This window comes from Lithobates pipiens, unplaced genomic scaffold (genome assembly GCF_037356315.1).
Source record: "Lithobates pipiens isolate NorthernLeopardFrog02 unplaced genomic scaffold, aLitPip1_a1.2 Scaffold_98, whole genome shotgun sequence".
NCBI classification, from domain to species: Eukaryota; Metazoa; Chordata; class Amphibia; order Anura; family Ranidae; genus Lithobates; species Lithobates pipiens.
The window spans coordinates 132,563-160,188 of record NW_027507921.1 but is presented as its reverse complement, the minus strand read 5'-3'; the positions used below and the strand labels follow the sequence as shown (position 1 = coordinate 160,188).

Here is a 27,626-nt window from a genome sequence, read left to right as displayed (position 1 = left end):
CTCAGCTCTGATCTCTTTACCCCACCCCCAGCACTCAACTCTTTACACACCCTCTTCCATTGCCCTCATCTTCAGACATCCACCCTTCCTTTAAAACTCAAATTGTATTTCATTGTGGTTAGAATTGTGAATAGATAAAATGTCTGTCAGAGTTTCATTCCTGTTTGTGCTTGTTTGGAAGGGAAATCATCCAACTGGTGAAATTTGTTCTAGGGACTAAGAAGATTTTCATCTCTTTGAAGACATTTTCCTACATTTACTGCTGTGTTCACAGGAAAGGTAGTTAAGGGAAATATTCCCAAATGGACACCAATGGCAAAAAAAAAAAAAAACTTGCCATAGGTTTCACAAATTCCCTACTATTTAGTTGATCCAGGGAATATAAGATTGCCTCCCAGGGGATCAGGAAGGCATTTTTAACCCCACTGGAGCAAATTTGATCATGCTTTATTGTTTGTTTGTTTTATCTCTAGATTAACTGTGGGTATAGGATTGTGTATATGGGGGTTTTCAATATTTTTTTCTTGCTGGTTGAACTAGATGGACTAGTGTCTTTTTTCAACCTCACTAACTATATATATTTTTTTTTTTATGTTTTGGCTTTAGATATATGTTGAGTAAATTCAACCATCAGTGGAAATAAGGGGGGGGGTTACTAAAGACAAATATACTGTGCACTCTGCAAGTGCAGTTCTACTTATTTTCCCTAGAGCTTAGTAAACGAGGTAAAGCTCTGCTGATTTCCATCATCCAAAGAAAAAAAAAACATTTTTACTTGCACAAGGCAAGTAAAAATGTTTTTTTTTTCTTTGCACCTGATTAAGTATTCTTTACAAAGAATCTTTCCCTCATTACATTTACTAAGGGAAATGAGTGAAGCTGCACTTTCAGAGCACGCAGCCTATTTGCCTTTAGTAAATCGACTCCATTGCGGTTATCTGAAGATTTATTTTTACACTTGCATACCCATGCAAAAACACTCAAACTTGCCTGAAAATGCCTTAAAAATCACTCTGATTGGGTGTGACTGCAGCCTAATGGAAAGGTGAGGGAATTAGTGGCTTACAAACATAACTTGGAAGGAACATTGATTGTAATTGCAGTTCAATTTACAGGAAGTGACAAGGACACAGCAGATCAACTGGTATTTTCTGTATCTGCTGAAAAAAATAAAACACAAACACAGCCAAATGCTCTAAGGGCAATATATAAGCTGTCCTTTATAACATTTATGGGGTACAGCATCAAATGCCTTAGAGAAATTTAGATACATTAGGCCCTCAGGCCTTTTTTTATCCAAATGAAAGCTTAGATCCCCATAAAATGTTAAAAGGCTGCTTTGGCAAGAACGTTCTTTCATAAATCCATTATGGTTACTATTAATGATACTATTTTGGTCTGTAATATTCAGGTATATATCTATATAGCCCTTTTTTGAATATTGGTACCATGTTAGCTTTATGCCAATCCACTGGTACCATTCCAGTCAGTAAGCTTTCCATAAAAATTAGGGATAACAGTCTGACATTAACATGTCTAAGTTCCTTGAGAACTCTTGGGTGTAAGCAATCCAATCTTGTCTGTGATTTATTCAAGTTTCTGTAGTCTATTTTGAATACTGTTTTTTGTCAGTCATACATGTCAGTCAGGATACATTACATATAATGGTATTAGCATTACTGTCTTTTTTATTACAACCCTCCTTTATATTCGTATAAAATGAGAAGAATTTATTTAATACAGTTGCCTGTCATGTGTGACCAACTTCTCCCGATCATCTTTTATGGGCCAATATGTTATGACCATGCCTTTTTACTATTAATATATTTAGAAACATTTTGGGGATTTTTAAAATAAATAGATAGATAGATAGATAGATACTATAAATAGACCAAATGAATAAGTATTGCCCCATATTTGGGTCAAATTCGTATGAAAACGTGTACAAAATGTATAAGTAAGAAAATTATCAGTACTTTCAATGGCATGACAAATTTTGTTGACATCTTTGTTTGCTTTTAGCATTTGATTTTGGTGTGAATGTCATTTCCTGATTAAAAAACACATAACACATTAGTAAATCCATGTGATGATAAAGTCCAAATAATGTGCAAAAAAACAGTTCTCCAAGTTTCATAAAGTGCAATGTGCGCAAAAGTGCAAAAACATGTGCAAAAAAAGTGCAAAAAAATGCAGAACCAGTTATTTTGTATCCAAAAGTGCCTACTTGAAAAAATAAAAATAAAAGTAAAAATAATAATAAAAATGAAAATAAAAAAAATAAAAAATAAAGAGAACTGAATAAAAAATAAAAACAAAGATAAACATAAAAATAAGAAATGAATAGATAATAATAAAAATAAAGATGTAATGCTCAGTCAATGTGTAACAGGTCCCAAAAACTCTGAAGTAAATACGAGTCAAAAGTGACTTTAGTGCTCATTCAGATGAATCCAGTGACTTCCGTGCTCGCCCACTCATGTCCCCACTCACCAGATCTTTGTCCCCCTAAGGGGTTAGGTGCATGTAATCTCTGTCTCCAGCTATATTTCATTCATTCAGTTTTTGGGACCTGTTACACATCGACCGAGCATTACATCTTTATTTTTATTATTATCTTTTTATTTCTTATTTTTATTTTTGATATCTATAATTATTATCACTTTTTTGTTTATAACATTTCATTGGTTTAACCTATCCCTACACTCTGTATTGCTTTACACAATAGGTAGTATGTAGGGGATGGGGTGTTTAATCTGTCCATCTTTAGAGTATAGCTGTATACGCACTTAACATAGGGGAACACTGTATACAATTTTGGACATTATAGTTTGATAAAACATATGTAGCGTGATCCCACTACTAGAGAAGACCATCTGGTTTTCCCTTTGCGGAGGAGGGTCTGAGGCCTGGAGGGGTAGAGAGGAACTTGGAGACTCCCCTAAAATATCGTTCTAGTTCATAAAATAACCCTTTGAGGTAGCGCCTAGTGCCTTATTACTTTTCATAAAACATGACTCAATCAGATCACCACCCGATCACTAGCCTTCTAACTTTCCCCGAAAATACCATGAGGACAAAAACCTGGAGACTCAATTCCTCCTTATTTAGAGACCCAGTTGACATAGAAAGATTAACCTCTTACATACAAGAGTATTTTTATCTCAACTACACCACAGACACAACATGCCTGAACTTGTGAGAAGCACACAAATGTGTGATCCAGGAGGAATTCATAAAAACTGCATCCAAAATCAAAAAAGAATGCCAACTTAAAATTACATCCCTCATGTCCCGTATACGTGCATTAGAAGTGACCCACAAGCAAAACTTAGCAACCTCTACCAACCAAGAATTGACCCAAACAAGACTTCTTCTCCTTGAAGAGCTAAACATGAAAACCAAAAGACAGTACATTCTAAGACATAAAATCTTCTATGAACAAGGGAATAAAAGAAAAGATCTGGCACAATTACAGACTTTCCTGCAAAATATTGGGCACCGCCAATCTCTACAGAGACTTATAGCAAACTGAATGTCCCTCTTTCTGAAGAGGAATTTGAAAAAGTCCTTAAGGACATGAAAGTAGGTAAAGCCCCAGGTCCAGACTGTCTCCCATTACAATATTATAAAATCTTTAAAGACATTCTAAAACATTTCTTTTTGTCTGCCTTTCGTTCATTCAATTTAGATCCTCTTACTCCCCCAAACCTTTTTGAAGCATATATAGCAGTCATTCCAAAGGAAGGAAAATATGCCACACAAGTAACAAGCTACTGCCCTATATCTCTCACCAATTTAGATGTAAAAATGTATGCCAAAACCCTCGCTAACTATTTATTGCCACTTCTCCATTCCTTAATTTCTCTCGACCAGGTTGGTTTTTATATCCGGTAGAGAGGGTAGAGACAATATCATCAAGGTCCTAAACATCCGTCATTGGCTTAATCATAATGGAAAACACGGTTTATTTCTTTCTTTAGATGTGGAAAAGACATTTGACAGGGTGGTAGCGTGGGACTATATTGAAGCCGATCTCACATCCATTGGTTTACCTAACTTAATGTTGTCATACATAAGAGCTCTTTACACCTCACCCGCTGCTAGGGTTCGAGTCAATGGCCACCTGTTAAACACCTATCAAATGGTACCAGACAGGGATGTCCCCTTACCCATTACTATTCATCTCACTCTTGAACCACTTCTAAACAGAATAAGAATGAACCCAGATATTAAAGGTGTCACAATCAAAAAACGAACGTATAAGCTTGCAGCATTTGCAGGCGACCTCCTGCTCTTCTTATCAGACTCTCACATTAAAATAAACAGTGCAACTATCAGTCCCTCCCCTCACGCTAGAGTACTAGGTGTAATCCTAAACTTTAACTTGTCATTTCAGCTTCAAGTCCAATCATTGTCAAAAGTTTGTAGAATTCACCTCCGTAACATCTCTAAAATTTGCCCCTTTTTAACGAATGAAACCACAAAGCTCCTCATTCACTCCATCGTTATCTCTCACCTTGACTATTGAAACTCCCTTCTCATTGACCTGCCTCTCCATAGGCTATCTCCTCCTCAATGTATCATGAATGCTGCTGCCAGACTTCTGCTTACCAATTGCTTAGTGTCTGCCAAACCTCTCCTCCAATCCCTACACTGGCTCCCAATCACCCAGAAAAGTAAATTCAAAATAATAACCACAACATACAAAGCCATTCACAACTCTACCCTGAGCTACATCACCAATCTTGCTCCTCCTCCCATGCTCATCTCCAGGATTTCTCCAAAGCCTCTCCCACCCGAAGGAACTCGCTACCTCCACCTGTCCGCTATCCCCTACTCTTGCTACCTTCAGGAGATCCCTGAAAACTCATCTCTTCAGGAAAGCCTAGCACATCTCCAATTAATCTTTTACCACTTCCATCGGCTCATTCCCCATTCCATCATTCCTCACAGTTACAACCCTTTGTACCACCTGTCCCACCCAATTAGATTGTAAATTCTTCTGAGAAGGGCCCTCTTAATCCTCTTTTTTATATTGTATTATAACTGTATTGTCTCCCTTTTATATTGTAAAGCACTGCATAAACTGTTGGCGCTATATATAAATCCTGTGTAATAATAATCTCCATATCAAATTTGCTAAAAGATCTAAAACACTTTCAGACTTTCTCTAATTTAAAGATAAATTACTCAAAATCACACACCTTAAACATAGCACTACCCCTGACACAGTTTCACAATGTTAAAATAATTTCCCTTTCACATGGTTCACATGGTCCAAAGACTCATTCTTACTCAATTTACTGTAAACTTTTCCAAGCAAACTTCACCCCAGCCCTAAAGGAAACAAGAGAAGAATTAAAGAAATGGAACATCCTAAATGTCTCATGGTTTAGTAGAGCCTCTCTTCTCAAAATGACCATCCCCATATATATATATATATATATATGACCTATATACCTTGTATTACTGTTAGCATGTGCGAGATTCTATTGTCCTTTGCACGTTTCTTTTACACCAATAAAAATGTATGGGAAAAAAAGAAAGAAAAAGAAATATGATGAAAGTTAAGGAAGTTAATAGTCATATTAGTCATAAATAGTAATCATCTTCTGCAGTGTTGCAAATCCACACAAGAAAATGTAAGAAAATTATGAAAACTTCCTGAATACCTTGCAAATAAGAATGATCTGATGTATCCTAAAGCTGACTGTAAGGTAAACCAGATTCCCAGCACCAGAAAACCAGTGCAGGCTTATGCTCATATTTGTGTGTGTGCATTGCACACATGCTAATGCTCTGTCACTATGAGCAGTTGCTGCAAGGTCTCCAGCTTGTACCTGTATTCCTGAGATCCAGTACTTAAACCTGCTTATCTGTGTATGACCTGGCTTTCTCCTGGATTTGTCTTTGCTCCGACATTAACCTTGTTCATATAATCTCTCTGACCTCTCTGCCTGTTTAAGGGAGTTGTCTCTGCTGGCTGATCCTGTACTGTGCTGTCCGACTGTGACCGACCTTGGTCTACTTTCTGGACTTGCTCTGCCTGCTGACTCGGTCGCTTGATGCCTGGCTGCCACTGATATTTGCCTACATCCCGGCTCTGCTATCATCTCCTGCTCCGGTGCCAAGCTGCTTCAGTAGCATGTTCTTAGGACTGTGACCCCAGCATCATCCACCTAAAGAGCAGACTTTGCCAGCCAGTCACTCCACTCACTTGTACCACTCCATGCCCTCACACTCTCTGTCTCCATCTCTAAGGCCGCGTACACACGCGGGGACTGTTCGCCCAACTTTGTCCGCTGAACAGTGTTTCGGCGGACAGTCCGCTCGTGTGTGGGCTTTCAGCGGACAGTTTCAGCGAACAGTCCGCTGAACAAGGTTTTTCGGAAATTCCGAAAAACTGTCCGCTGAAACTTTGTTTCAGCGAACAGTCCCCTCGTGTGTAGGCTTGTTCGTCAAACTAAGTTCCGCGCATGCTCAGAAAGGATTTATACGCCGAAAGTTATAATGCAGTGTATAGGACGTCGTATTTTTCGTCCCGTCGTACGTGCCGTTCACGTCATCACGCACGGTTTCAGCAAACTGTTCGTTCGTCATGTGTGGCCATGTCCGTCCATGCTAATTTTGAGCGGACTGTTTGCCGAAACTGTTTGACGGACAAAGTTGGGCGAACAGTCCCCGCGTGTGTACGCGGCCTAAGAGTTTTGGGCAAGTGGTGCAAGAGAGTCCTCCATAACATTCCAGTCATCACCAGGTACGTGATACTGACCTCCAGGGAAAAAGGTAAATATCTGGTATTTACACATCTCTGGCACAAAGCATAGCCTTGTCTGGCAGGACAGAAGACACATTTTTTTTCTGCTGCAGTTAAGTAGTTTATGTGTTTTAGATAAACACACTGCAATGTTTATCTCAAATAAAACCTGCCTACTCTCTCCCTCTTATATGATATATTGTATATTGTTGTGATGGAGTGAGGGGGATTTTTGCTTTTATTAAGCTAACCTTACATTATCTGTCACATTATTGTTGATGGAAGTTATTGCATCATTTTACTGATCATGACAAACATACCTTTAAAAGCTGTATGTAGTTTAAAATAAAGGGCTCTTTATTACTGTAGACTATATCTCTGCTGTAAATGAGCAGGTATTGATGCAAAGTTGGCCAAATGAGCATAGCATGACTTGCATGGTTCTGCCCTCTATACTAAAACGAAGATCATTCTGTTATTTTGGAGATTTATGAAGGAAAAAGAACACGCACTAATGGAAGAAGAACGCAAGACCAAAGGATAAAAGAGTCTAAATTATTTTATTAGTTAATACTAAATCAACAGCCAACTCATTTCATCAGGGCTACAAAAAAAATGCATTATAATATCAATGTAAATGTGACTGATACAATCATGATCCTAAAAATAGCGATCATAGATATACATATGTGTGCATGTATAGCTATACACATAGATGTACAGTACACATGCATCAAACCAAAGACAACAAAATATCAGATGGTAAGTGATAGCTTGTGATAGCTTCATTTTGGAATTATTAATATCAGATGCTACATGGTCCATAATAATCTCACATGATAAATTTCACATGCAGAAAATGACTGATTGAACAATCAACTCTAACACCAAAAATTAGACTGTTCATTAGCTAGGACATTTCTAATTCACGTAATAATTGTAAATACAATTTTCTCTCTCTAGGCTTATACAATTAATAAATGTTATGAGGTCTGAAAAATATCAGTTTCCATATGTGACGTCTAAACATGTTGGGCGGAGCTATGCTCTGACGCCATCACACCCCACGTGACCCTAGAAGCAAGGGTGAATCTGTTTTCTGTTTTCTGGCAAACTCATTTTAAACAAAGCTTGTGATTCTTTTGACTTTTGTAAGTACCTTTTTGGCTATACTAATAAATCAGTTTATGCTAGTGCAGGTCTCTTCCATACATGCCCTTTGGTCTTGGTTGATCTGGACTTCTGGATGTGAGTTGGACACCCTTGGAGGAACTTCAGGATTATCAGCGGGTTCTAGAGGCCTGGCTGCTTATGATATCCTATTGAGGTTTATCTGTATGCCTATTTGACCATTCTAGTAATAGATGGTCCACATCATCTGGTAAGCGGCGTAGTCCACATCACGGGGACTAACTTTCTATACTTTTTTTTGAATTTTCTTTTTTTCTTTTCACATACATTGCCATTACATTTAATTGTTTTTGTGTAAGCTCACAGAATTTTGCATTGATTTTTCAATTTCCATTTTTCTAACATTTTTCATATTGAGTAGCGTGACTTTTTTGTCCGCTTTATGCTTACTATGTCTATATCACAAGGTTAGTCACTGATCTCAATCCTTATTTTTCTTACATTTTATATTTATTTTTCTTTTGGCTTTAGCGCAGTATACAATTTTTTAGTGATACACATGCAAATATGTTTATGTAAACTTACGTGTTTTTTATGAATGTGGATCATTGCTGATAAAACACTGGTGGATGGAAAACATGCAAAGATATGCATGCTACTACCTTAATTTCTTATCTTCCTTATAATCTCTAAGGCCTAATGCACACTTGCCATATATTCCCCAGTGCATGAGGCTCTAGCGCTTAAGTGCAGGTGGAAGGCCATGTCCAGACCTGCAGCTGGCAGCCTGTAAATCTATGAGAAAGCTATTGCAGCTGGATGGTTTCCTGAGAATTACAAAAATTTAGTGCACTATACGCCCAGGGATGATTGCTTGGAACAATAACTACTGGGCAATTCATCCCTGGGCACATACTGCCCTAAAGATTCCTAATGCTGTGTACACACGACCGGACTTTCCGGCAGACTAGGTCCGATGGTCTTCCCGACTGACTTTCGGTGGACTTCCGATGGATTTTACGAACGAATGGACTTGGCCACACACAATCACAACAAAGTCCGACAAATTCAACCACGGTGACGTACGATCAGACTAGAATAAGGAAGTTCATAGCCAGTAGCCAATAGCTTCCCTAGCGTTGGTTTTCGTCCATTGGACTAGCATACAGACGAAGAGATTTTTCGATCGGACTCGAGTCCGTCGGAAAGATTTGAAACATGTTCTAAATCTAAAGTCTGTCTGATTTTTCGACAGCAAAGGTCCGATGAAGCCCACACACGGTCGAATTGTCCGACGGATTCGTTCTGTCGGACCTTTACTGTTGAAAAGTCCGGCCGTGTGTACACGACATAACACTAGGTACACCAACTATGAGGGTGAGTGGTTAATAATACACACTTTGTTCCAATGATCTTTAAATTGATTGCACTGATTTCTGTGCGCATAAGTCGAGAGATGACCCTTTTGCTGTTGATTTATTGAATCTTTGACCTTCATAACTCTTCTGGTTTTGTTGCACAGTAAACATGACCACACCACTTGGTTTGCACCAACAAACAGAAAGCAGTGATCCCTTTTTTGTGGTCCGAATGTGTACCAGGAGCCGAAATCCATTGAAGGCTTTCATCACAGTATGGGGAGAGAAGCGTAATAATAATGGATTGAGAAGTTCAAAAATGATCAGCCAACTGTTAAGCACACAGAAGGAGCAAGACGCCCATCCACATCCGCTCGTTACTGATGACAACGTTGTCTGTGCTATGATTCTGATGAACCGATGAATGACTATTGATTAAGTGGAAAATCATAAGCAGATTAGTCATGGTTTTGCATATGAGCTTATTCATAACAGTTTTGGTTTTGATAAGTTGTGTTCAAGATGAGTCCAAAAATAGCTCACTGAAGGACACGAGCGCAATTATGTGGCCATCTGTCAACACTTACTGTAACGCTACTCTAAGGTGAAGCTTTTTTCAAAATAATAATCACTGGAGATGATCCATTACGTTGAACCAGAAAGCAAACACCAGAGTTTGGAATGGAAACAACCGGAATCACAAATTGATTACTATCTATTCCGTTGAGTTAAGTCCCATACACACTATCAGATTTTATGTTGATTTTTGTCCTCAGATTTACCAAAATTATGTAGTGCAAGGGCCTGTCCGATTGCATACACATTGAAACTCCTAAGGTTTGACCTCATATTATATGGTTTTGGTAAATCTGAAGGAAAAAAGCAGCAGAAAATCTGATAGTGTATAGGGCTTAAAAGTGATAATAAAGGCAATTTTTTTTTAAAATTAACAAACATGTCATACTTACCTGCCGATCCTACTCTTCTCTGGTACCCCGCCAGCTCCCCTTGGCCCCTCCCTTCAGACACATGCCCCCAGAGCAAGCAGCTTGCAAAGGGGACATGTGAACAAGTGTGCTCCCGAGCTTGTAGAATGCTGGAACAAGTGCATTGGAAAGCAAGGGGACTATGTTGAAAAATGATGTAAGGGTACATTCTCTCATGTTCTAGTAAAATATGTGAATAATTATTGACCCTCTTACATCTATTTATGCCTGTCCCATGTGTGGCTGCTGTATTCAGCTTTTTTTAGTACAGCAAGCACCTATCATCCAGCATTAAATGTGAAGTAGGGCCAAAGGTCTTTTGGCCCTACTTCTCCTAGTTTGTTCTTCACTCTTGTAACCCGTTTTTTTTTAGCCTATTGACTGACATCACTTAGCCGGTCCAGACTTGACAAGGATCCCAACCATATGGTCAAGATCCAACCAAATCCCTGGACCATCACCTGGCTCACCTCTCAGCAAACCGCTAAGAGTCTAAGCCTGCCCCTCCCATCCCCTCCACAGCCCAGCACTCCAGCGAGCCATGGAAGGGCAGAGCACAGAGCTGCTAACTGATAGTCATGGCTTTCCTCTCAGAGTGGAGAGGAGAACTGAGCAAACACACTGAGAACACCAGAGTCCACAGCATTCCCCCTTACATCATGGTCCTCAGAGTTCCTCCTTACACGGTAAGAGGGAACCCTGTGGACTCTGATGTGAATGGGAACTCGGATATAAGGAAGAACTTAACTCAGGAGTCTGATGTAAGGGATAATTTTTCTTGCATAATAGCAGTATTACTACAGCTTCCTATTGTCAATAGTTTTTGAGGATGTCAGTGGGTTCAGGCACTGCCGAGTCCTTAACAATACATGATGTCACCTTTCTCAATCACTTCTGGTGCACGTGAAAAACAATTATCAAAATGAAAAAGTTTAATCAGACTACATTCACAAATCCGCATGGGTGTTGATAGTTTCTTGGGTTCAGAGTTGGCTAAATCCTGCCTCTGGATTCTGCATCCTTGGGTGGTATAGTCACAGCTAATCGGCTGGTTTGTGCATTGCCAGAACTCCACGTATTCACTGATTCTGGACACACTTTTTATAATCACTCAGATGAGAGTAATGCAAAGACAGTGGTGAAGGCCTTGATTTGTGCAGAGTACAAACATACACCCGTGTGGTCATGTGAATGTAACCTTTTTTCATAGTGCTGTGAAAAAGTACTTCTTGATAATTTTTTTTAATTTTTTTGCATATTTGTCACACTTATGTACACATGATCGAATTGTCCGGCGTACTTAGTCCAGCAAACAATCCGGCGGATATTCCGGCGGACATTCTACCGAATGGACTTGGCCACACACGGACACACAGAAAGTCTGGCGTTTGCTACCGTGATGACGTACAGCACGTACGACGGGACTAGAAAAAGGAAGTTCAATAGCCAGTAGCCAATAGCTTCCTTTTCATAATTTGCTTCTGAGCATGAGTCATTCTTAGTCTGCCGGACTAGCACACTGACGAAACGTATTGTCCGCTGAAACCCAAGTCCGACGGAAAGATTGGACTGCAAAAATACTTTCTAAGTCCGCCGGACTTTACGCTGAGAAAGTCCGCTGAAGCCCACACACGATCGAATTGTCTGGTGAAATGCGTTTCGGCGGACTAAGTACGCCGGACAATTCGATCGTGTGTACGAGGCATTAAATGAATAAGATATCAAGCAAATGTTAATATTACACAAAGATAACCAGAGTAAATACAAAATGCAGTTTATAAAGGATGATTTAATTTATTAAGGGTAAAAAACTGTCCAAACTTGCCTGGCCCTGTGTGAGAAAGTAACTGGTTGTGCCAACCTTGGCAGCAACAACTGCAATCAAGTGTTTGTGATAACATGCAAAAAGTCTTTCACATCATGGTTTGCAGAATTGTTTTAATTCTGTCACATTGGAGCATTTTCTACAATGAACGTCCTGTGTAAGGTCATGAACAGCATTTCAAAGGGATTTAAGTCCAGACTATGACTAGGCCACTTCAAAACCTTAATTTTGTTTTTTTGACCCATTCAGAGGTGGACTTGCTGGTGTGTTCTGGATCATTACCCAAGTGTGCTTGAGACTGAGGTCAGGACATTCTTATTCAGGATTTTTTAGTAGAGTGCAGAATTCATGGTTTCATCAATTATGGGAAGTCACCATCATTATACTGTAGCAAGTCGGCACGATCCCACGAATCACCGTAGCTGTACATCGCCCTTTTAAACAGCTCTAGAAGGCACACGGCGGGGGACCCAGTGCACCTGGCCGGTGCCCACGATGTCTGCCAGCCATGAGCGATCGTGGATACGAGAGCCAAAATGGGGATGTGTGTGTGTAAATACACAAATTCCTGTTCTGACAGGAGAGGAGAGACAAATCGTCTGTTCCTACTAAGTAGGAACAGCAATATTTCGCCTCCTCTAGTCAATCACATCCCCCACAGTTAGAAACACACATGCAATTGATGGCACAGTGGCTGCATTTGATAGGCACAGTGAGGCTGCAGTTGATGTTTTTTTTAAGTATTTTTCTGAATTTTTCAGTTTGTTTGCGCCCCCCCCAAAAAAATTTGAGCACCAGCTGCCACTGCTAAAATGAGAACTGAAACGGTGAACGGAGATGCACTAGATTCCTGCTATGAGCCGCAGCGCGTTCTAGTGTGAACCCAGCCTGAACCTTCAGTTTAAATCAGCTAAATATATTTCAGGTGCCTAAAAGCTACATAGGTTAAATTCAAATGAAAAAACACAATTCCACTGAGTTCAACCAATAAAACAAATAAATAAATAAATGTAAAACCATATGTATAATCCTATACTCAGAACTGATCCAGAGTAAGGCTAAATAAATGTTTATAAAACATGGTCCAGGGCAAAAAAATCCTCCCTGATTTCCTCAGATATTCCCTGGATCAACAAACTCTGGTATTATTACATACAAATGATAATATCCAGTTATAATGAATTTTAGAATGTTTCCAGCATTTTTTTAAAACAACGAACTGAGCTTGCTTAAATTAGCTCCTGAGGAAGTCTATGCCGGATTTTTATGGCTCTGACTGTGAAGAAGTAGATTCGTATGCAGAGGTTAAATCTCCTTTCCTCCAGACACAAAGCGTGTCCCTTGTCCTTTGCAGCAAATTTAGCAAAGAGTGCAAAGCCTGATGCCCCGTACACACAAGTGGAATTTCCATCAGAAAAAGCTTGGATGGTTTTTCCGACAGAATTTCGCTTAAGCTTGGCTTGCATACACACGGTCACACAAAAGTTTTGCGTAACTTTTGACCATCAAGAACGCGGTGACGTACAACACTACGACGAACCAGGAAAATTAAATTCAATGCTTCCGAGCATGCGTCAAATTGTTTCCAAGCATGTTTCCAAGCATGCGTAGGAATTTTGCGCATCGGAATTGGTACAGATGATTGGAATTTCCAATCGGAAATTTTTATGACCAAAAAATTGAGAACATGCTCTCAATCATTTTCTGGCAGGAATTTGGCCAGCAAAGGTCCGATGGAGCATACACACGGTCACATTTTCCAACCAAAAGCTCACATCGGACTTTTGCAGGCCAAATTTCCGATTGTGTGTATGGGACATTACAGTTCATTGGTAGGGTTATAGGGAGGAATAATTAAAAAAATAATAATTAAAAATTGGTAGGAGTTGAGTTGAAGTATTAACTGTATATACAATAAGCTGGATAGCTTTCAGTGGTGTAGCAACCAAAATGTATAGTTATGATTGATGAAGAATATCTGTCTTCTCCAAGAATAAAAAGTACTTGAATTATCCAGTATATACAAATAATATGGCACACTAAGCAATTACAATGTGTCGTTAAAAAAAAACAAAAAACAAAACAAGTATAGAACAAATGTGTTAAATAAGGGATCATAAAATATGTAATAATGCGCAAACAAAATTATACACTTATATAGACAGATAGATATATATGAAACATAAATAGTATATAATTACTATTTAAAATAAATAAATGCATAATGCACCATAGGATTATCTTCCTTCCAGCTTGTTGAATTTCTATTGGCTGCAAAATTCCAGCACTCAATAAAACTCTGAAGTAAAAAGAATCACCTTACACTCTGAACAATCCCTCACCTGTTGCCAGAAGCATACAACCCATTAATGTGTAGACCACCAAAGGCTTCATTCTTCGAGTGGGGTGCTTGTAATACTCAAAGTCCTTCACTGTTTGTGCATCAGCATCCAAATTGAATATGTGACCCAGGATCTTTCCATTTAGTATAAACCATACGATGATCTTTGTAACGCATAACATTGGTAATTAATGACATCACAAGCTGTGTGTCTTACAATTAAGTTGAAGTCAATATTTGACAGTAATACAAATTCCCAGGTTGTAATTTAAATCAGATATGAGTTTCAAGGAATCAAGACAACATGACATTTCCTGGTTGACATTTAAATGAGATATGAGTTACATGGAATCAAGATAAGAAGATTCAAATAGGGCATAAAGATGCTGGCGTTGATTTGTTAGGGGTTAGATCAGTGCTAGTCAACTTGAAAATCATAGAGGACCACCATAGGCAAGCACTTTTATAGAGAATGATACAATTCCCTATAAAAGCGCTTGCCTATGGTGGTCCTGATCAGCCTAGCACTGAGGAAGGGGGTGCACTCCTGAAACATGTCAGCTATACCCTGTGATTGGGCCTGCACATATCCATGCAGTGCGTTTTTTTAGGGCTTATTGAGAGTTGCACTTTGTGGGTACCCACTTTTTATGAACGTTTTACTCAATCTGAGGAAAGCAGCATCCACCCAGTCTTGGGACACCATTTTACCATTTTCCCTGTTGCCCTCTACTTCAGAAGACACCTTAGCGCTGGAAGTGACTGCTTTTTTTTTTTTTGTTTTGTATTTACACTTATAATGAGTTTTATGTATGTTATATTATCACTTTACTGATGATTGCACCGTACTAAATTTATCCTAAATGTACTGAGTGTGCATTAAGGTCCTTGACGTCTTATGCATGGTTGTGTAGAGAAATACTATAACCTGAGTTATCTCTGGAAAATGTTTCTTTCTGATTTTTTTACTTGAAAGCAATAAACATATTGAAACAGAAATGGCCTTAGAGGGCCTCAAGTGTGACCATCAGCGCTTCCAAAGGTTGCACAATAGCAGCAAATTTTTTCCTCTCAACACTAACAATTTTGATTCTGAGAGTACAATAACCTAGAGAATTATTTTCTGTGAGTGCAATAATAATCCACAGCATTGGTGCCAGTTTACACAAAAATAGCCTCCAACATTGGTGTCAGTGGATGCAATATTAACCCCCAGCATTGGTGTCAGTGGGCACAATAATAACCCAAATATTGGTGTCAGTGGGCACAATAATAATCCTCAACATTGATGTCAATGGATGCAATAATGTCCCCCCTATCAGTGTTAGGGAGTTCAATAATAACCCCCAGAATTGGGGTCAGTGGACATAATAGTAACCCCCCACATTGGTGTCAGAGGATGCAGTAATAACCACAGACATTGGTGTCAGTTAACACTAGGGATGAGCTGAACACCCCCGGATCAATTCGCAGCAGAACATGCGAACAGGCAAAAAATTTGTCAGAACACACGAACACCATTAAAGTCTACGGGACATGAACATGAATAATCAAACGTGATCATTTTAAAGGCTTATATGCAAGTTATTGTCATAAAAAGTGTTTGGGGACCCGGGTCCTGCCCCAGGGGACATGTATAAATGCAAAAATTGTTTGCCATTCTTTCAGGAGCAGTGGATTTTTTAATGCTTAAAGTGAATCAATAAAAATGAAATATTCCTTTAAATGTTGTGCCTGGGGGGTGTCTATAGTATGTCTGTAAAGTGGTTCACTTTTCCAGTGTTTAGAACAGTACCACAGCAAAATTACATTTCTAAAGGAAAAATTGTCATTTAAACCTGATTGCAAATTTTTTTATTTTGATTCGGGGTTCCCTTTAATACCTATACCAGACCCAAAGGGCCTAGTAACGGACTGGGGGGGGGGGGGGGGTGATCCCATGCTCCTTTTTTTCAATGCGTTTTATCTATATTGCCGAGACCTGACAATTTGTCGACAATTAGACAAACCTGACAATCCGAGACCTGACAAAATGTCCATTTAAGAAAAAAAAAAATTGCATTGATACATGTCCCCTGGGGCAGGACCCGCCCCTCCAAACATTTTTTATGACAATAACTTGCATATAAGCCTTTAAAATTAGCACTTTTGATTTTTCATGTTAGTGTCCCATAGACTTTAATGGTGTTTCGGCGGCTTTCGAATTTGCCCCGAACACCGCATATTGTTCGGTGTTCGCAGAACTTCCGAACAACCAAAGTTTCAGCCTGAACTTATGCTCAGGCTGAACCATTCGCCCATCCCTAGTTAACAAAATATTAACTGCTAGGATTTGTGTAAGTGAGTGCAATAATAACTCCCAGCATTGGTGTTGGTGGATGCAATAATAATCACAAACATTGGACTCAGTGGACACAATAATAACCCCTCAGATTCTGTGATAATGGACACAATAATAACCCATAGCTTTAGTATCAGTGGATGCAATAATAATCCTCAACATCGGTGTCAGTGGATGCAATAATAACCCCCAACTTTGGAGTCAGTGAACACAATAATAGCCACCAACATTGGTTTCAGTGGATGCAATAATAGCCCTCAACATTGGTATCAATACTATTAACCCCTCCACATTGATGGTCAATGGAAGTGAAATTTAACCCCCCTGCAATGGTGATTTCTAGAAGTGAAATTTAACACCCCCTCCTTGGTGGTCAGTGGCAGTGAAAATTAACCCCCATCCCTCCCCTGCATTGGTGGCACTGGTCATCCAGTGAAAGTTAAATTCACGTCCCTCCCATTGGTGTAATAACTCACACACATTACAGTCTCTTTTTCAGTGCCAGGTGCTGGAATGCAGAGAGCACTCTGTTATCTCATTGGGGCCCAATAGCCGATGGGCCCATGGACCACTTGTCTGGAACCATTTAATTTAGCAAATTAAAGTTGTGTTCACCTTGATCATCCAATTGTGTTAAGTTGAAGGCTGGCCGCAGGCCAGTATGTATTTGTAGGAGGAGCCTGAGAGGGCTATTTAAGCCTCCTCCTCTGTCAGGGCCAGTGTCGTTTCCTCCTCACCCACCTGAGCTCCTCGTGGTGGGCCTCCTGAGCTCCACATGGTGGGACCCCCCCCTCCTGAGCTCCACGTGGTGGGCATCCCGAGCTCCATGTGGTTGGTCCCCCCCCTCCTGAGCTCCACCTGGTGGGCCTCCTGAGCTCCACGTGGTGGGCACCCCCCCCCCATGCTCGATGTGGTGGGTTTCCTCCCCCCACCCGCCTGAGCTCCACGTGGCGGGTCTCCCCACCCGCTTGAGCTCCACGTGGCGGGTCTCCCCACCCGCCTGAGCTCCACGTGGCGGGTCTCCCCACCCTCCTGAGCTCCACGTGGCGGGTCCCCCCCCCCCACCTGAGCTCCACGTGACATTTCTGTCACAGCGCTCAGTCTAGCATTTCTGTCTCGGCGTTTCTGTCCAGCATTTCTGTCGCAGCGTTCTGTCTCAGCGTTGCTGTCTCAAGTGTTCTGTCCTGCATTTCCGTCACAGCGTTTCTGTGCGGCTTTTCCGTCACAGCGTTCTGTGCGGCTTTTCCATCACAGCGTTCTGTGCAGCATTTCCAGCACTACGTTTGGTGCTGCATTTCCATCACGGCGTGCGGTGCAGCATTATTGTCATGGCGTGCTGTGCAGCATTACTGTCATAGCGGTCTGTCCAGTTTTTCAGTCATAGCGTTTATGTCCAGCATGTCTGGCATAGCGTTTCTGCCCCTGGATGCCTGTCGTAGCGTTCTGCCCCGGCATGTCTGTCGTAGCTTTCTGCCCCAGGACTGCTGTCATAGCGTTCTGCCCCTGGACTGCTGTTATAGTATTCTGATCCTGGACTGCTGTCATAGCGTGCTGCCCCTGGACTGCGGTGGCTTCTGGACCAAGATTTCTTTCATGGCGTTCTGAACCAGGCGGGCTTTGCATTTCTGGCCAGGATTCTGCTGTTGCGTCACTGTCGCAGTTTTTCTGTTATAGCATTTCTGGCCCAGGATTTCTGGCATTTAATTTATGCCTCAGCGTTTCAGTTTTGGTTGTTGCTGTCATTGCGTTTTGTCTCTGTTTCTGTCACTACGTTTCTGCTTCAGCGGTTAGTTTCAGTGTTTTTTCTGTCATGTTGTTTTTCATCATGGCATGTTGTGTTTCTGTCTCAGCGTTTTCTGTCTCAGCGTTTTCTGTCTCAGCGTTTTCTGTCTTTGTGTTGCTGCCAGCATGCCTGTCATGGTATTTCAGACTTGGTATTCAGTCTCAGAGTTTCTCAGAGGGGCATTGTTCACTCATGGCATACTCTGGTAGTCGTTCGTCCTTGTTGATTGTCATGTCCCATCGTGTCTGTGTCATGTTTGTACCTGGGTCAGGTAGCTAGGGCTCACACGTCAGGATCTGTCACGTCTATAGATCCATACGGGCTGAGGTTTTAATTTATTAATTGATTGTTGTCCTCAATCTTCTCGCCCGTATACCATACATCATACGTTGCATGTTCATTCACCACATCTATACGACTACCCACCACGGTCCGTGGGTACACTAGCCCTGAGTTTTCAGGTAATTGCCTGTCTCTGCACTGCAGGTCACTCGGGCTCACTTACCACTTACATGTTGGGTGGGGGGGGGGGGGTGGTCCGTCCGTCAGGTTCTTTTAAGTGCAGTGGTCTTGACTTTTCTGCTCATGTTTCATTCTTAGTTAGGCAGCGGGTATTGTTGTTCTCATGTCTGGTTGTCTGTCATTTCTCTAGTTTGTGTGTCAGGTTGGGCCGTCTTGGCATCCATACCGATATCATCCATGCTTGCTATCACTACCTTCAGCCACGCCGATGTTAGGGGCTAGTGGATTGGTGCTGATGTCTTTTCACCACTGGGCTCACCCTTGGGTCAGAAGCAGTCAATAATTTTTTCCTTCAGTTGATGTCCTGTTGTGTTGAGGCCCTGGTTACTGCCCAGGGATGTATAGTCTCTCTCAGGGCGTTTGTAAGCCACGTCCCCGTGACGGTCCTTGGGGGTGTAGGTTGGGCAGATGTCACAATGGTTTGGATGCCACTCTTGGCTCTGATCTTGTTTGAACTTATTGCCTGGAGTTCCACTTAGGGACATCAGTCCAGTCGTCTTTTCCGATCCCCAGCTTGTTCCAAGTAGGGGGGGCTTGGGTATGTCTATTATGCCATGGGGACCATTTCCCCAGGAGGGAGTTTGGCCCTCCTTGGTTCAGGTTTCTGTCCCAGCTGTTGGGTTCAGGCTGTAGCATGACCCAATCGTATCCGTTGGGACCTGGGTCCTGCGTCCGGTTTGATTTCTCCAGGTTGACAGTATTATTGCATGGTGCAGGGGCCTTATCCGCTTACTCCGTCACATCCATCAGGTTTCCAGCTTTTCGCACTCCTGCTAGTGGTCTTTTTGCCACTCACCCTCTTGGGGGGGTATGTCTCTGGGCTATTTCATTGGGGTAGTTCATCATCTTTTGCAGGGGTTTCCTCGGGCCAGGCCTTGTTCCTTTCCCCTCGCGTATCCTCTCATTTCACAAGCAGTTCATTCTCGGGTCTGGGTGTCACGGGCATCCGGCTCAATTCAATCTTTCAGGGGATGTTCAGTTGGGTTAGGGTAGTGTCACAGGTTCATTAGGGGGTTCCTTCTCATTCGCCAAGGCAGGAGTCGGTGTGTTCTTTTGCCATTGCGAACCCTTTCCGGTTACTTGCTGGATACGTACTGCTGCCGTCCGGGAGCACGCCTTTATCCGGGATGGTTCATTACCTTCCCTTCTTCACCTAAATTTTGTGTCTTTTTGCCCTCTTCTCAGGCATACTGACCAGCTAGGCCAAGGAACACCTCAGGCCTTGGTTCTTAGGAGTATCGCATTTCCCGCTTGAAGACTCTGACTACAAGTTGAAGGCTGGCCGCAGGCCAGCCTGTATTTGTAGGAGGAGCCTGAGAGGGCTATTTAAGCCTCCTCCTCTGTCAGGGCCAGTGTCGTTAGGGTTTCTGAGTTCCCACCCACCCGTTCCCCAGTTTCATACATTCTCATAGTATTTTGTTCTTATTCTTACATTCAGGGTATGCCCTCTTCTCAGGCATACTGACCAGCTAGGCCAAGGCACACCTCAGGCCTTGGTTCTTAGGAGTATCGCATTTCCCGCTTGAAGACTCTGACTACAAAAATAAATAAATACACACTTCCTTTAAAAAGTCATCCCACTTTATATTCTCTATATTCTATAATCTATTCATTACACCCCAGCAAAGCTTAATAAAATGGGTAGACTTGAGCTTTGGAGGATCTTATTCATCTCATATGGCAATGCCAAAAGCTGCACCGCTACTGGAGTGAGATCCTTTCCACGCTTAATAAAGTGTTCCAGGTGAATGTCCCTTTGAATGCCATTCACTGTTTACTCGGAATCCCTGAAGAAGAGATTCCTGTGGAAACGACAGCAGTGGCCTTCTCCAGATCCCTATTTCAGGCTAGGAAGGTAATTTTGTTGGGATGGAAATCCATGACTCCCCCATTGGTAAAAACATGGGTGACTCACATGACAAACACGCTCTTTCTGAAGAGTTATACAGGTATATACCAGCACAGGGGTTGATTAAATAAATACGAGAAACTCTGGTCTCCTTGGCTTGACGTCCCAGGGCCAGCCCTAAGGGAACTAGTTCTAATAAGGGAACTGCTGGGTCCCCCTGGGTTGAAGTACTACAGGAGACTTCCCGGGTAAGCAATGAATACCTACTACCTGTTCAATGGGGTGTCCAATTGGGGAGGATTTCAGGAGTGGCAACATGTATAACCATGTAAGCTGTGGATGCAACCTGCTTGTGTATCAGACTTGCTTGAACTGTGATTTGTTTATTGATGTGTTTAATGGTGTTCTGGAATGGGGGGGGGGGGGGGGGGAATGTTATGCTTGTTATCATGGGCTCATGCACATTTCTCGGTGCACCATCCTGCTCATAGACGTCCAACTGGGAGTATGTTATTGCATAAAAAATCACCCATTCGCAGGCATGCTTCATGGTGTGTCTGCTCATGCTAAATGCTGGTGTCTTTGAGCCGAATGGTCTTCAGTTGTAACCTATGACTTGTAACCTGTTCCTGATGCTCTTTTTTTTCCTGTTCTTGACCTGGCTTGCATCATGACTTGATTTTTGGCCTCAAGCTCTGCTAGCACCTTTGGAAATGTCTCTGGCTACCTTTGTACTTAACTTACTCAATGCTTTCCAACCTCTACTAACCCTTGTGCATTCTGATTGACATGCTTCCGGTTGCTCTGCATCAACCCCGCCCCCCCTCCCACCACACAGTTTTAGTGGTTCCAGTCTACTTCATTCAGAAATTCATGCCGCTCCATGCCCTCATGCAACCTATCTCTCTACGAATAGTAAACTGAGCTGGAAGTGTAAAAGAAACTTCCCTTATCAAGCTCTCTCAGTTATACTGTTTAACACCCATTAAAATGTAGAAAACACAACATTTGTTGCACTAAATAATAAATTGTAAAGAAAGCTGCTGACACTAATTGTTCGGTACATAACATGAGTAAAAGGTGTAGTGCTCAGAACACTATAAAATATATAAAGTTCACAAATTAGAGTTCATCTCTATGAATGAAAAAATAGAAATCAAAATGTGTTTCCATCATGAGAGAAATATGGAGGCCGCTACTGATCACCTCTACGTCTGAAAATACTAGTTGTCTGGCTGATATGCCGATCCTCTTCAGGGACGAATTCCAGGTATGGATACTTTTTTACATAGTTACATTGGTCCAGTTTGGAGCAATGTAACTATGCATATACTATGCCTGGCCAATGTCCCTGGAAGTTGAAAATCACTGAAGAAATTGCTACTTCAGTGATCTCCACTTGCTTCCAGGTCCTGTGCCGAGCGGTTACCCTGCTGCATTATGAACACATGAATCAGTACGGGTGCCATTCAGAGAATTTTCTGAATGAATGCAAAGCATTTTATGATTGGACAAGGTGGAAAGGCAGGGCAGTGATGTTATGTTCTCCACCTCATCCAATAAGAGAATGCATTCATTCAGACAGCGCAGAGCAGTCCTTAAATGGCTCCTGTGCTAAGGGGCTGACCTCCTGTATTCAGAATGCAGCAGGAAAACTGATCGGAATGGGACCCAGAAGCAAGTGGAGATGGCCGGAGTAGCCATGTCTACATTAGTGATTTCCAGTTTCCAGAGGCTCAGCCTGGTATGGTATATTCTGGACCAATGTAACTATAATAAAACATCCATACATGAAATTCATCTTTCATTATTTAAGTCATTAACCTTAAAGAATGTAACCTTTTCTACAACTCACCTGATTTGTTTACATGTTCTTGTTAGTATTCTCAAAAATTATTAAACCCAGTTGGTCAAGACAGCACCAAGGCAACTAAAACTTAAAAAAAAAAGATTAGAAACCCTCCCACTGTCTACATCTCTGCAACACAAACCCAAATTTGTTTTTATAATCCAAGATAAGAAATAAAAAAGGCTCAGTAATCTCATAAGCTTAAGTTTCATTATTAAAAAATATAAATATTATAACTCAACCCCACAGGTGTAATAAAATAATTATCCAGCTGCAGTCACTATGTTCTCTGTGGAGTGTGTAAAACAATTAGACCCCTTTCACGCCGTAACATGGGCATTTTTAACCCCTTTTATGGGGTTAAAAGTGCCCCGCGAGCGGTCGAAAACAGCAGGAAAGCAGCCTTAAAATACCTAAAACAAGAAGGTTATATACATAACATTGCGTAACAATGTATCAAAAAATATCTACTTTCAAAAATATTATGCAAAAATATTGTACTCAAAAAATGATACCACTCAGTCCACAAATTATTCAATCCAAATAAACAAAAAATAGGTTCTCCAAATAAACAAAAACCAAGTTGATAACACATTTTTAACATAGAGGATTTCTTTACAATGTTATTTTCTTATATTTAATTTTTTTTGCACACATGGCACTTGAAGGTGGAAATTGAGAACTTGGTTTTGGACCCATTGAGGTTAATTTACTAAAACTGGAGAGTGCAAAATATTGTGCAGCTTTACATAGAAACCAATCATCTTTCAGGTTTTTCATCAACGCTTAATTGAGCAAGCTGGAGTTAGAAGCTGATTGGCTACCATGCACAGCTGCACCAGATTTTACACTCCAGTTTTAATAAATCAACTCCAATGTATGTTAACTGGGCAGTGTCATTTTTTGAGTACACATTTTTGAAAGTAGATATTTTTAGATACATTGTCACACACATAATAGTTTTCATTATTAACTTTGTTATTATCAACTTTGTCCCCCAGGGCCATAGCTATGCATGAGGGAGACCAATATCAAAGCTAATAAAGCCCCCTCCTTCTGTAATCTTCATCTCTTATTCCTGTTAATTTTCACTGTGCCAGTCTAAGGGATCATTACAAAGGGGAAGGGTTGTTGTAAAGAGTATAATTTTTTAATATATTGTTGATAAGTAAAATATTGATTTGCATATCACCCTCTCCATCGGCTATAGAATTAAAATACAATGTTTGGGAAACTACAGGGCATTTGTTGATAAACAACATGAATGGGCCAAGATATGCTTGCTTTTAGTTGTATACATACCATAAGGCAACTTTAATAAACATGTCTATCTATCTACTTATCTAGTAAACCACAGCAATCTCATACCTTTTTCAAGAATCCCACCATTGTGGAGACCATTGATAATTTCATGTTGGAGTCAGCACACTAATACATACTCCGGAGCTTAAGCATCAGCCAAAATGAATAAACATATCCATCTCTCTCTTCTATATTGCTAACATATTTGCATATGTCTTTAATTATTGCCAGATAATAGGAGTTAAAGAGACTGTATATTTGTAGTCAAGTTATACCAAACAACATACTATAATATGAGTAAGGTTAAGGAAGTTAAATGTCATAATTGGTAATCATCTTCTACAGTGTTACAAAACCTCACAAGGAAATGTAAGAAAATTATGAAAATGTCCTGATTGACTTGCAAGTAAGAACCATTTAGTGTATCCTAAAACTGACTTCCAGAGAAATCGCTGAACCCACAGATGAAATGCATGCATGGCAGCCGTTTTACCTTCCAATAGAGTTGCATTTATGTCCCCTCAGTCCTAAGACTTATACAGCACTATCATACAGCACAGCTCTGTCTGGCAAGGCAGAAAATATGATGTTTCTCTGCTGAAGTTAAGTAGCTATTGGGAGGAATTTACTAAAACTGGAACAGCAGACATGTGAGGAGCTCAGGATTAGAGATCTAGGAACATTAAAGAGATCCCAAAGAGATCCTGTCATCCCATCGAGAGATCATGACATCACACCAGCTTCATTTCACTGTGGATCACCCCTGGTAGCCTTGATCATTTGTAGTGTTAGATTCCTATCACACATGCCATTTTGTTTTTAGGCCAAATAGTTCAACTTTGGTCTCATCTGACCAAAGCACCTTCTTCCTCATGTGTGCTGTGTCCCTCACAGGGAATCTTGCAAACTGCTAACAGGACTTCTTAAAGCTTTCTTTCAACAATGACTTTCTTCTTGACACTTTTCCATGAAAGCCAGATTTGTGAAGTGCATGACTAATAGTTATTCTCCCACCTGAGCTGTGGATCTCTGCAGCTCCTCCAGAGTTACCATGGACATCTTGGCTGCTTCTCTAACTAATGCTCTCCTTGCTCGGTCTGTCAGTTTAGGTGGACGTCTTGGTAGGTTCACAGTTGTGCCATACTCTTTCCATATTTTGATGATGGATTGAGCAGTGCTCTGTGAGATGTTCAAAGTTTGGGATATTATTTTTATAACCTAACCCTGCTTTAAACTTCTTCACAACGTTATCCCTGACCTGTCTGGTGTGTTCCTTGGTGTTCATGATGCTGTTTGTTCACTAAGGTTCTCTAGAAAACCTCCAAGGACTTCACAGAACAACTATATTTATACTGAGAGGAAATTACACATAGGTGGACCCTATGTACTAATTAGGTGACTTCTGAAGGCAAATGGTTTCACTAGATTTTAGTTAGGGGTATCAGAGTAAAGGGGTACTGAATAAAAATGCAGTCTTTTTCAAATATGTATTTGTAAAACATTACGAAAACCATTTATAATTTTCCTTCCATTTCACAATTATGTGCCACTTTGTGTTGGTCTATCACATAAAATCCCAATACATCACAAAATGTGGAAAATTTCAAGGCGTATGAATACTTTTTCAAGGCACTATATATAAAATTGCTTTTGCTAATCAGCTTTTGCTGCAGGTGAGACCTGAAGACTGCTATATAAACAACAGTGTTTGCAGAGGTACTATGGATGGAGAAAGGAGCCCTCCACATTTTGGTGGGGTCGAAATCACTCTAATATTGCAGACTGAAGCAATTTCAGCTACCCTCTCTCAGCGGATGTTTCAAATATATATGGCTATACACAGTCCTATAGTGTTTCATCCAACATATTTTACATGCTGACTTTCCCCATCATATTTAGTCAAGTTGAAAAAAGGCACAAATTCATCTAGTTCAACCAACAGAAAAAAAACTGAAAAATCTGCATATACACAATCCTATGCCCACGGTTAATCCAGAGGAAGGCAAGCAAAAATTCTATCATCCATTCTCCAATGGGAGGGAACACAATCCTTTCTGATCCCCCAGAAGGCAATTGGATATTCCCTGGATCAGAAGTCTCTGGTTTATTAATGTGTCCAACTTATTAAGGAACGCTATCCAACAGGGAATAGTCATTACTTTACTGATAGGTTCCCCAGTTCACCATAAACCTTGGACAGGTATGTTGGTAAACTTAATGTAAGGTGTATGTTGTGGCAAGGACCATAGCTGAAGCCTTAGAATGACTCAGTAGTATGCCAACTAAGTCTTTGTTGTGCAAAATGACCTGACCAGTTGGATTCATTATCAGATTTTTTTCAGGGTAATGAATAATTACCTGATTGCACACAATGGAAAATTATCTTCAGAAGTAATCGGTTACACTAACCACCACTAGATAGATGGTGTATATAACTCATTAATTCATTGCATATCAATACAATCAGCTAATCAGAAACCCCTCCAGTGTTAGTGCCTGGCAGTAACCTGTATATGAAGAGAAGGTTACTTGAGTTATAGAAGGATGTGGAAGACACAGAGGTACCTATAAAGATTGGACATATATACTACCCGAAAGCACATACATTACTTTCTTTGTGGAACGTTCATGCAGCCATTGCATAATGTTAAAAAGTAAACCTTCCATGACAGAAATATGAGACTTGGCCTTGCTAATTTCTTAAATGCTAGTTGCCTGGCTGCTGAACCTTTGACTTTTCGGACAAAGTCAATAACCCATCACAAGTATGTAGATCAGGATATAGGGAAGAAAAAGTCCCAGTTTTCATTTTTTTCTCTATGTCAGTACCAAAACAAGTGTCATCCAAGCATCTAGTATTTTCAGTGATCAGCAATAACCACCTCAATGTTTCGTTCAGTTCCTCAAAACGTAATAGTAAAAATCCATGTTTTGCCAGTGGTATCTCACCTAATGCCAAAAGGAACCAGCCCACCAATGCGACCAACGCCGATTTCATGTCTGCAGTTATGTGATCTTAATATCCCAAGACATTCACCATTCAGTGTCAACACCAGCCTTTCAAGTTAAAAAATGTGGGACCTTTATAGGCTCTTGAAAAATATGATACTAATGATCCATCTGACATGCGTCACTATAATAAAAAAAAGAGAAAAAAGAAGCATGATCAAGATCAGATATGTTTTAGAGTGTTGTTCTGAGATAAGAACATTGTCTAGAATTGAGGAAATACATTTGTTTCTAGCTATTTATCCCATGCCTTGCCTGCAATGTGATGGGAGTAAATTATTAACATTAAAACATATATAAAACAGGCCATGTTGTCCATAACCTGTAAAATAAAAAAAATATGAAAGTAATAATGCTTTTTAAGTTTGAGGAAGAATATTGAGCATGGTATAAATCTTGTTTAACTTTTTTTATACTATCATGTGCAGGACAATAGATGTTCCATATAGTAACGTACATATTATTAAGTAGCACATTGTACAGTATTTAGGTCAGTCAATTCTGAATATTATTTAAAAGCTTTTTCTTTTGTTTTCATAAATCAGGTCACTTATTTGTAGACATGTGCAG

The 27,626-nt window shown here is 40.5% G+C and overlaps 1 protein-coding gene across 7 annotated transcripts in view; it reads right to left on the bottom strand.

Annotated features, from left to right (window-relative positions):
• Positions 1-27,176, bottom strand: part of LOC143973780 (uncharacterized) — a 183,197-nt gene extending 156,021 nt beyond the window's left edge. For 5 of the 7 annotated variants that reach the window (XM_077474632.1, XM_077474634.1, XM_077474633.1 and 2 more), the window contains exon 1: positions 14,403-14,598. In XM_077474632.1, coding sequence (XP_077330758.1) covers positions 14,403-14,583 — 181 coding nt within the window. In that variant the 5' untranslated portion in view covers positions 14,584-14,598. Of the gene's footprint in view, positions 1-14,402; positions 14,599-26,996 lie in introns of those variants that run through there. The other 2 variants (XM_077474635.1, XM_077474638.1) reach the window with 1 other exon arrangement.
• Positions 27,177-27,626: the final 450 nt, after the last annotated feature.